This window comes from Mixophyes fleayi, chromosome 1 (assembly GCF_038048845.1).
Source record: "Mixophyes fleayi isolate aMixFle1 chromosome 1, aMixFle1.hap1, whole genome shotgun sequence".
Lineage (NCBI taxonomy): Eukaryota > Metazoa > Chordata > Amphibia > Anura > Limnodynastidae > Mixophyes > Mixophyes fleayi.
Window position 1 is genome coordinate 341,132,830 of NC_134402.1, and position 11,939 is coordinate 341,144,768.

General features: G+C 40.0%; 1 protein-coding gene across 5 annotated transcripts in view; it reads left to right on the top strand.

The window, feature by feature from the left end:
• The window catches only part of SEPTIN5 (septin 5), a 58,241-nt gene extending 46,610 nt beyond the window's left edge, over window positions 1-11,631 (top strand). For 3 of the 5 annotated variants that reach the window (XM_075216436.1, XM_075216469.1, XM_075216451.1), the window contains 4 exons: window positions 1,177-1,312; window positions 4,528-4,557; window positions 6,747-6,849; window positions 8,586-11,631. In XM_075216436.1, the coding sequence (XP_075072537.1) occupies window positions 1,177-1,312; window positions 4,528-4,557; window positions 6,747-6,849; window positions 8,586-8,642 (326 nt within the window). In that variant the 3' untranslated portion in view covers window positions 8,643-11,631. The remainder of the gene's footprint in view (window positions 1-1,176; window positions 1,313-4,527; window positions 4,558-6,746; window positions 6,850-8,585) is intronic. The other 2 variants (XM_075216443.1, XM_075216460.1) reach the window with 1 other exon arrangement.
• Window positions 11,632-11,939: the final 308 nt, after the last annotated feature.

Below are 11,939 nucleotides of genomic sequence, written 5' to 3' on the forward strand. Positions count from 1 at the left end.
GCCAGAAGTTGTAGTAATCAACAAAAAAAAATTAAGTCAGCAATCTGTGTCCAGTTGGGAAAGACAGGTGCAGTATTTGCAGTCAGTAAAAGGGTAGAGGTCCGAGGCATGCAGAGTTTACGGTAGTTGGGATCAGTACAGAGTAAGCAGAAACTCACAGCCACCAGGAACACAAACTGAACCTATAACAGACAATGAGTCATTAGGGAGAGCAAAGCATAATGAAGGAGTAACTTTGCACCTTGGCAAAACCATGTTTCTTTGGAGGGGGAGCTAAATTTAAAATGTGGGAACAGATTTATAGTTGGGGTAGGGCATGTCCTAGATCAACCTTAAATTTCAGTGTAAAAATAAAGCTATCAAATATTTCTGTGCTACATGAAAAAACAGCCAGTTTTTAACTTATGTGCAAAATAATAAACTAATTTGCACCCCTTGCATTGTAGCATGGTTTGTCTAAGAGCAAACTTCCTCCTTTTTTGGCTTTGCTCTCTTTAATGACTTAGGCAAAATGAGTTTATATAACACCCAATATGCAGTGGAACATGCTCACATTGATTTATATGCACATATGACTGCAGGAAGTAAGTTGGTCATGTGTCTACATATATACCCCTTACACATAGGGGGCTGGTATGACATAACTATAGCACATTATTGAAAGCAAATAAGAGAAAAATAGAAACATATAGCCTTAAGCTTGTATTTCTCCACCCATTTGTAATAATATGTTTCTTATGCATAGATAAATACTGTTCTACAGCCTTTAATCTTTGAGCTGGAGTGACCTTAAATACATAGCAAAATACAAAGAAACAGTATTTAAGAAGACTATGCTTAAAAATAGCAAGAAAACAATAGCATAATAGAACAGTTCTCCTGACTTCCCTTTGAGCTGTTTGATGTATAAATGTATTTGAATTATTTCTACAAAGCACTGATTGCAGGGCTGATTAAAGTGGTGATTGGTGGACTTCCTCTGCCTTCACCACATCTTTGTGCACAATGGATTAAAAAACCTGTTTCTACCGCTAAAAACAATAACACAATCTTTATAGGACAGTCTGCATTACTCTTTAAGTATATGTCTACCAAATGGCCTCATCCTGTCAGTGAATCAACATAGACTTTGAGCAGTACTGTTCTAACTCACATGCGCCCCCTATCTGTACGCAGTGGAGAACCAGGCACACTGTGACTTTGTCAAGCTGCGAAATATGCTGATCCGGACTCACATGCATGACCTTAAAGATGTTACATGTGACGTGCATTATGAGAACTACAGAGCCCAGTGTATCCAGCAGATGACTAGGTAAGTACCTTAAAATAAGGATTATGTTAATACATATTTTTAAAGTTAATCTGGATTTGGAATTTTACTTTTCTACTGTGCTTCATCGTCCATAGTTTTTGCACATATCTAACTCTGCTTATATCCACCAGCATTTAGAGGGCCACTAAATCCAAAATACACGTTGTCTTCTATATTATTAAACATACTATTGTTCTCTTATCAGACATTTTCTGGGAAAGGTGGCTAAAGCTGGCCACACAAGGGATGATATTACCGGGGTTAATGTCCAGTTTGGCTGCACTTTTTGCATCACTCTGGGCCTCTTATTGGGTTTGGAACAGTGGTGAGCTTCCAAGCACATTTACTGATTGATTTTAATTGGATTACTATAAGGCATCACTGTTGTTTTTGGGCCACACACGCTGCCATATTAGGCCTAAAACCACTTTTCTTCCCACAAGCACTTCTCCTACTGTTTTCATTGTAAAACTATCCAATTCCATTCACATATATTCCCATTATATTTTTCCTACCGCCACTTCTACACTTTCACTTCGACCACTACCCCTAAGGATCACACCTTTATCTCAAATGTCTTCATTTATATATATTTCAGGATGTTTCAAATAAAACTTCAATAAAGGCCAACTTGTATTTTGGATTTAAGGGTCCTCGAATTTCCATAAATAACTACACTAACCAACTTTATAATGTGACTCACAAAAAGTAACCCAATATGTATAAAACATAATGCCAGAATCTGTGGTTTGCAAAGATTGTTTGTTCAGGGGAGAGAATAAGATGGAGTAATATGGTGTTATTAGAGACTTCCATCCCAGAGATGTGTATATGTTATATGTTAATTTCCACGTGGCTGTCTTCTTTAAAAAAAAAAAATAGAAATTTAATTGCATAGAGCTTGAAGACCCAAGAAATAGACCTGCTGCGTTACATTTAGTTCAGACGTAATCATTACTGTTCAGGAACGCAATGGGTAGCAGCCATGTGTAGTTTTCCCGGTACACAATCGAAGCGGCGTAATGAAATGTGGGTATACTTCATGTGATGAATTCCTTTTGTGAAAGCAGCGAAGGGAAGAATCTCTAGAACATGAGAGCATTTTTACATGTCCTCCTGTTTTCCATATATAATTCCAATAATTTGAAAAGATACCTACTCAATTATCATCATCATCATCATCTATTTATATGGCGCCACTAATTCCGCAGCGCTGTACAGAGAACTCACTCACATCGGTTCCTGCCCCATTGGAGCTTACAGTCTAAATACCCTAACATACACACACACAGACCAAGAGAGACTTAGGGCAATTTAATAGCAGCCAATTAACCTACCAGTATGTTTTTGGAGTGTGGGAGGAAACCGGAGCACTCGGAGGAAACCCACGCAAACACGGGGAGAACATACAAACTCCTCACGTGGTCAGGAATCCAACTCATGACCCTAGTGCTGTGAGGCAGAAGTGCTAACCACTAAGCCACCATGCTGACCATGGGATCAAACAATTGCCCTATCTCTCCAACAATAATTTAAAATTTTCTTGGGTAGTGTAATAAATAAAATGTTATATAGGCTCACTGGTGTAGTCTCCTGAGGTGCACATATGGCATGGCCCCCTGACAGTGAAAGGGTTATTCAGGCAGTCAGCCATGCTGTCAGTAGTATATCCCTTTTTCAGCTGCGCTGCATTTTATCACATCGATTTCTGACAAAATGCTTTTCTCCCCGCCATTTTCAGCTACAAAATCTCTAGTCTGACAACTTGACATATAGACACAATCATTTCTAAGGAACAGCATTTAGCTAGAATGTCACAACGATTAAAATGCCGGGAGAAAATCATTAATGTGACCCAGTTGGTATAATCTATAGATTATATAAAATGATGAGATCTGGGGAGCACAGAAAGGACACAATCAACCACAGGTTGCTATCTGAGCAGATCTGTCTTACAAACAAACCCTAACAATTTAATGTTTAGAGTTTCCAGTAGTTTCATTGGTCTGCAGCAGTGCCCAGCATTAGCTGACCAATAACTGGATATTTGGTACCCTGAGATACTGGCATACTGAAATAAAACATAGTATTAAATAAATATGTGTTATATAGGACATTAAATAGAACCATTACATAGTTTAAATATTTTTTCTCTCCGTAAAACAGCTCTTATATCTAAGAGATGCTTTGACATTTTTTAAAGCAAATGCTAGTGTCCTGCCGCTTGTTGCATACTCATCTGGCCACTGGGGAGCACTGTTGTAGTGGAATCTATGAAAGTATAATATCTTGTGTAATTTTGGCTGCAAAAATAGTAAGACAGAATACAGTTATGGATCACACTTATATTAATAGATGCACATAGGCAAACAAATAAGATTTTTGAAGCATTTTTTAGTGTATGCATATGTGTTACTGAGTGTTAGTAGAAAAATTAAAGATACTTATAAGGTATAGTAAATCAGCACTTGAAGCGCTATGAAACTATAATAGTTGCCCTGTTAGTAGCAGGAATCTGAAATCAGAAGCAATTCATTATTCAAAGCATGACTAACAGGTACATCAATTATCAAGCAATACTTGGTAATAGTGGTGCCAAGGCAGCCATTGAAAGCTGTACTACCACCTTATTGGCTCCTCCACCTCCCCGGAGACCCAGGGGCTGCTCCATGTAACCATTTTTGCCAGAGCTCTGTGGTTAGTGTCCCTGCCCTGGCTGAAAACCAGGGTGGTGTTGCCGGTGGTGTTTTCCTGTAACTGATGAATGAAACTGTTCACCATGTAAGGTGGTAATGCAGCTTTAAATGCCAACACTGTTTGAATATAGAGGCTAACGGACAGTAATGCACTTCGGTCAGATGCCAGCAATAGTTATTAGGTAGACTATGGATCCACGCAGCATGGGCATGTATTTGTTTGCTTATAAAAGCCGATCCTATTTAATGGTTTCTCCCTTGATCAAACTAGAGGTGCAGACCACAAATTCTGGTCAATTCAATTTGGTTCAATGGAACACATGCGGTGAGGTGACAGCAAAAATGATCAGAAAATGATATTGTAGCTTAATGCTATCATATTTGTCATAACGAGTTTGCTTGTGACCTCAGCCCATCTAAAAGAACAGCAATACCTGACCTTCTAATTTTATTAACCTGCAGTGTGATGAGTATTGCAGTCCTGAATAATTGAGTGATACCACTTTTTGTCTTTTAAAGGCATGAAGAAAATGAGAACACATCACAAAGGTTAGGGTTAAGATTAAGTCACATTTTGTCACTGATCTTTTACATTATAAGGTTTCTATGTGTGGAGTACAACATATTTTATTTTACCTGTCTGAAGATTAGTCATCAATAATTCACTTGTAATGTATGTAATATAAAGCTGAATATCACTTTTACTGTTAATATTTGTTCATGGAATGTGAGTTAAGTTAATTGTACAGCTCACTATTCTTCATCCTTCCTTCAGATTTGTAGCTGAACTGTTGCATGTTTGGGCATACATATAACATTGATACTTGCAATAGGGCTGGGACTGTCAATCAATGTGATGTTGGCAATATGCAGGGACAGGCTGGGCTGGGTGGGAGGAGGGGGGCATATGCTCCCCAGGCTGGTCCCATAGTGGGCTACCTTGGGATTGGTTACTGTGTCACCTGCATTTTTTTTCCTTTAAAATGTTCCTAATAGGCTGTTGAGTTGAGACTTCCCCCTCCCCCTCCTCGGACTAAAATTTGCCAGCCCTCCCCTGGCAGTATGAAGATGAGCTGGTGATGCAGGGGGCTTTCATTATCCAAAGTTGGGCAGAAATGTTCTCCCTGGCAACAAAATTATTACCGTGCAGCAGCAAGGCTACAGGATCAAAATAAAGGAAAAATTGCTACAAAACAATTGAAAAATGTAATCGCTGATTTTACACAAACACGCTTGTATGCATGATTGGGTTCCTAAGGGTCATTTATATATCTATCTATATACACTATATTGACAAAGTGGCTTGACCACTACACCAACAGGGACTGTAATGCCATTGTATTCAAATACATATATTTTAATATGGAGTTGGGAATTTGTGCCCATTCATTCTGTAGAGCATTTATGAGGTCAGGCACTGATGTTGGACAAGAAGGCCTGGCTTGCAATCTCTGTTCCAGTTCATCTCAAAGGTTTTTGTTGGGGTTGAGGTCAGGGCTCTGCGTGGGCCAGTCAAGTTCTTCCACACTGAACTCATCAACCCATGTCTTTGTAGTCCTTGCTTTGTACACTGGGGCACAGTCATGTTGGAATAAAAAAAGCCCTTCCCCAAACTGTTACCACAAACTTGGAAGCATAGCTTTGTCTAAAATGACTTGGTATGCTGAAGCATTAAGATTGCCCTTCACTGGAGATAAGGAGCCTAGCCCAAACCCTGAAAAACTGCCCCATACCATTATCCCTCCTCCACTAATCTACACAGTTGACATAATACAGTCAGGCAGGTAACGTTCTCTCGGCATCCACCAATCCCAGACTCGCCCATCTGACTGCCAAACAGAGAAGCGCGATTCATCACTCCACACGTTTACACTGCTCCACAGTCCAGTGTCGGTGTGCTTTACACCACTCCATCCAACGCCTGGCATTGGTCTTGGTGATGTGATGCTTGCATGCAGCTGCTCAGCCATGGAAACCTATTCCATTAAGCTACCGTCGCACAGTTTTTGTGCTTACATTACTGCCAGTGGAAGTTTGGAACTCTTCAGCTATGGAATCTGCAGAACGTTGGCGAATTTTATGCACCTTTTGTGCGCCTTAGCAGTAGTTGACCTCGTTCTGTGATTTTACATGGTCTTCTGTTTCGTGGCCGAGTTGCTGTTGTTCCTAAACAATTCCACTTTCTAATAATATCACTCACAGTTGACCGTGGAATATCCAGCAGGGATGGAATTTCACAGACCGTCTTATTGCAAAGGTGGCATCCTATAACGGCACCACGCTTGAAGTCACTGAGCTCTTCAATATATATATAAAGAATAACCTGGTGTGTGTGCACACGTATGTGCATGTGCGTAGTATATAGAGAATAAGTAAAGCTACACTGCCCTTATCTGCTTTATACACACAGTCCTTTGTTTGGTTTCACCACTATCTGCACTCCTGTTTCACTTCAACATTCTCTCCGATATATTAATACTTCAACTGCGATGTACTTTCCAGTAATGCATTTCATGCAACAAGACAGGCAAACAAATAGTTATTGTGAAATAAAATGCTTGGTAAAACCACATTAAATGCTGCACCCTGAGTGTGTATATGTCTTGTGCGTATATCTAGAACTATAACTATATATATATATATATATATATATATATATATATATATATATATATATACATACATAAAAGTTAATACAAAGTGGGCTTTCTTCTTATCTTCTTATGTTTTACTCCCAGCAAACTGACTCAGGATAACAGGATAGAGAGTCCAATCCCCATCCTGCCTCTGCCAACACCTGACGCTGAAACAGAGAAACTCATAAAAATGAAGGATGAAGAGGTAAGTATTATATGCCTGATAATCTTTTCTGTCTTCAAATGACATCCTTGCCTTCTATTGTGTTACTCTCCAATTGCAAGAATCAGACATTTGCGTGAATGTTGTCAGAGAATAATGATGACCATTGTTTGTAAAAATAATCTTAACATCTCAGACTATGACATATTTCACATTATAACACAAAAGTCATGTTTTGTGTGATGATTTGCATCTACATTTGCGTGAATACAGGTCAAACTGGAAGTGCATATAAGGCAAAGGGGTATATTTACTAAACTGCGGGTTTGAAAAAGTGGAGATGTTGCCTATAGCAACCAATCAGATTCTAGCTAGCATTTATTTACTACATTCTACAAAATGACAGATAGAATCTGATTGGTTGCTATAGGCAACATCTCCACTTTCTCAAACCTGCAGTTTAGTAAATATACCCCCAAGAGTGAGAAAATGTCACTTTAACTACCACTTTTAGGCCACCCCCTTCATTTATTTCAAGTTCTCTGTTGTTCTCTTAAGCTACTGCTCTGGTTAGCCTTATTTATGTCCTAAATTAATCGTGTGAGTGAGGGATTTTCAGGACTATTGTCCTACATGTGTCACTTTTGTGTGTTTCAACGTTTTTATTAGATTTGTAAAAATGTGCCCAGAAATGTGTTTTTCTGTATACATGTGCCCGGAAGATGCAAAAGGTTTCCCATATAATCCAAGTCCTCGGGAGGATTCTATGTTAGTGCATCACATGGCACTTCATTCACCTGGAACTCAATCAGCAAGGATGTCCCCAAACCGCCCAATCCATTCCATCAGGAGGAACTGGGCACGCAGCCTGGAGGGGTATGACTATGCACAGCAATAGGAAGTTATTGCTCCATGCAGTCACTGCCCCATGCTTACAGTCTGGCATAGATGAACCCCGGTAGTTGCCCCAACCAACCCCACCATAATCCGCTTCTCCATCACACCTCTTGACACCCCTGGGCGGACCTGTTCATAAGTATGCTACCATTTAGAAATTATAATTTTTAAGTGTAATTTAAAAATCAAGACTGCTCTAAGTTCCAGTATTTGTGTGATACATACAGATATGGTTTTTTTTTTCCCCTGCATTTGTACCCCTTGCATCAGTACATAGTTTGTTCATGTGAAAGCGTACATCCTTTAGCTGGACTGGCTCCTAACTCTCAATAACTCTAAACGCTGATGCAGAGTTTAATACAAAACGGGAGTGACTTAATTTAAACAAGAGCATGGAAAACTAGCGTATTTCTGCCCATATGCATGTTGAGATACGTACGCTTCTGCATCAGCAGTATATGCGCACCATTTATTATAAATCGTTAACGCGCATTTGAACCTGCCCTATAGCAGGAGCAAAATAGTAAAATACATCCCTCATTTCTGAATAGATGAGTATAGCAGTATATCTTGGAGGAGTTTGTATGTTCTCCCCGTGTTTGCGTAGGTTTCCTCCGGGTGCTCCGGATTCCTCCCACACTCCAAAAACATACTGGTAGGTTAATTGGCTGCTAACAAATTTACCCTAGTCTGTGTGACTGTCTGTGTGTGTGTGTTAGGGAATATAGACTGTAAGCTCCAATAGGGCAGGGACCGACGTGAGTGAGTTCTCTGTACATCGCTGCGGAATCAGTGGCGCTATATAAATAAATGATAATGATGATAATAGCCATCGTCTCTATATTCTTGTACTTCTCTAATCCAATCTCATTCTCTTCTAGCTGCGGCGAATGCAGGAAATGTTGCAGAAAATGCAGCAACAGATACAGGAGCAGTGAGCACCCCATGAAGATGGCTTCCTCAAATGTCCTGCTCCCCCAGCCCTTCTCTTCAAGGACCAGTTTGGAGATGGATGTGGTACCCATGGACTCATTGCAGTATCTTATTTATTGTTCTCAAATACCCGTCCAATATGAACTCCTCCCTCTGTTGACCTCTCCCGTTTCTCTAGAACACCCCTACCATGGAGCCAAGCACTTAACAAAAGTCTAATGTCCACTGTGCATTCCACTCATGTCCCTTATGCATTGAGGAGTTGCAACAAAGCCCCCATTCTTTGCAATACATTTGGGGAGCAGTCAGGACAACTGCAGACCCTTATGGGAAACAGCACCTTTGGACATAGGGGGTGATAAATTATCAAGCAAACATATCCTGTATCTTCCACATGGCTCTGTCCTTAACACAGATGGGGTGTTTCTTGGGGGAAGGGAGGCAGCTCAGTAATTGTTTTCTACCTACACAATATCCCTGCTCTAAAAGAAGCTTGTGTTATTTTTTATTTGTACAGTGTTGCAGTTCCTTGGACTCAGGACTTGTTTCTTTTTTTGCTGTATCAATGTTTACTCACAGTAAAAATGACTTGACGAGTAACCTGCTAATCATTAGAGAGCACCAGAGAGGAGGTACTACAGAGCAAATCCATGCACCGAGCTGACATAGGATTCCTAAGCTCTTTGTCCATGCTAAAAATCATCCTAAGGTCATTAGGTGCAGGTGCTAGCCCCTGAACAATTCTCAATCTTTTTACACTGTCCATCACTTCAAGTCCAAAGCCGAAGGAGATACTACACAGTGTTTGCTTCAGTTAGCAGCTGGAGCAACTCTAATGTGTTAGGACTTAATCCATATTCCGGTGTTTGCCTTACTTAAATATATATAGCTATATTCCCAAGTAAAAGCAGGTAAAGGCATTGTGTAGTGTCAATTCCAACAATCCTCTTTACAACTCCAGAACATGAAATGGACAATACTGTGCTGGTGGCCCGGCTGATAAGAAAGGGACCAAATATATCACTAACATTATATCACTAAAGAGTAGAGCTGACCCCATTTCTACATCCCTTCACTGGAGGTGACAGTCTTCTGTATCTTCATAGATATATTGATCAGATGAACAGTGGTAGGCACTAACAGGGTAAGTTTAAAAGAGGATCCAATTTAGTCATGAGTGAATTAAAGAAGAATTCCGTGGAATGTGTTTATTTTTGTTGTAAACTGTCCATCCTACCAACTAGAACAGTGCAGGTCCCTGGTAAGGGATGAAACTCACCTCTGCCGGTCTCTCAAGTCCCGGCATGTCAATCACTGGCATATGTAGGAGTTTACTTCATTAATCCAGGGTGTAGGAACAGTAGCTTACCTGAACTCTGGGAGATATAGGATCCCTGCGGTTCTGGTAATCATTGGTAGCGGGAAGTTACTGCAAAAATAAATTCCATGGAAGTTTGCTCTACTCAACCTGCAAAACTGTTCAAAGCAAAATGTTAGTGATACTAAATGACTGTGGTTGTCATACCCCTGTTACAATACTTTGCAGCATAAGCCTTAGAAATCCACCTGCCGATCAGAGGTGAAATGGTTAATGGGACGGCAGTAGGAGTTTTATTTAAGATGATAACATATCCTTTCACTGGTGAGCGCACAACTGACATTGCAGCCTGTTACTTATTTAAATCACCAACATGCACACACTTTAGTCCGTAGTGAAATAAATGAGACACAGAAGTAGTTGTCCTGCAGGACATGTATACACTTGTAACTCGGCACATATCCATTTATGCCTTCCTGCACATCCAATTGTCTATATACCATGCCGTTACAGACTATACCTGTACACTGCTGTGTGTATTATAGACATATCGCTCCGCCATGCACCAATTTCTTATTGCACACTTTATAGCTATCCTTGTATTTTAAAGAATGTCAGATCATAAACAGAATTCTACTCATCTTTATTGAATGGGAATTACTTATTTTGTGCCATTTGTGTGAGAATGCATTCTATGATTACTTAAGGGCAAATGTAAGCCGGTGCAGTGCTTTAGTAAGGCAGTTAGGGGCATTTACCAACTTGGAAAATTGTGGAGGCGCAAATGCACCGATTTATCCACTGGCTGATGCATGACTCAGTTATATCTTTGGTATTTGTCCATGTTAGAGACAAATGTATTTCTTATTTATGTAATGACAGTAAGGGAACATTGAGGCTGGCTTTATTTCAAAAGTCCCAATCATACATGCTTGTGTTTTCTTTACATCGATTTTTGTGTGCGTTTTATTGCGCTTTTCTGGATATATTGCACCTAGATGGCACAAAAGGTTTCCCGGTGAACGTAACGGCCGATCACCACCAACTCCAAGGACGTGTAAAAATCAGTTCGGATCAGTTATGCCATCCTAAATGTATTCTTTAGGCCGTGAAGCTTATTAGAATATCTTTTCCCACAAATGAAAATAAACTTGATTTAGTATTTGTGAGAAGGATCAGGTACTTGTGCGTGGCTAGCCTACATTCAGAATGGAACACCCCGATCCGCCCATGTAATCTCATCAGAAGGAACACAATTCTGCTCCAACCGCAAAACAAACACCATCTTGCAGCTCTATCATGGGTTGGAATGTGCAAAAGTAGGTGCACAAAGTCACAAAATATGTAACTTTTTTGTTGTGCCTCCACAGTTTTTCTTGTTCATAAATATCCTTAATTGACAACCCTGAAAATGTTATGCCTTGGTTAAACATCACCTCTGGCTTCAGCTCATTGAGTTGTAGGGATTGAAGGGGCAAGCAAACCCACTGCCTGTTAACCTGGTGCCTCTGTCACCTTATATATAAGGTGGAATCCTATGCCCCACTGTAAGACTGTCTAACGGTAACCCGCCTCCTACAGTGCACATCCACCCAGTGGTTATTTTGTTATACTGATCGTTGCTGTAATTAATGTTTACAACCTGAGAATCCTAATAAACTTTAAAAAAAATTGTATTCTGGTCTCTGTATAATAATATTCTAACATTTAGTTCTTAGTTTGTGTCTGATGCTGGCACCACACACACAGCAATATTAACAAACTAGTTAAATAATCAGCCGGCCTCAGCATATTTTCATCAAAATCAATGGCATCATGTCAGAAAATTAGAACCACCCAAGTGCTGACCAGCCAGAGTGGGCCAATTTTGCCATTGATGTGGCAAAACTAATAGCAACTCATTGGAATTTCTGGCTGGCTTGGAACATTGGGCACAAGAGAGAAGATGTAATTACGGCTCTTTCTTTGTGTTGTTAACACACAT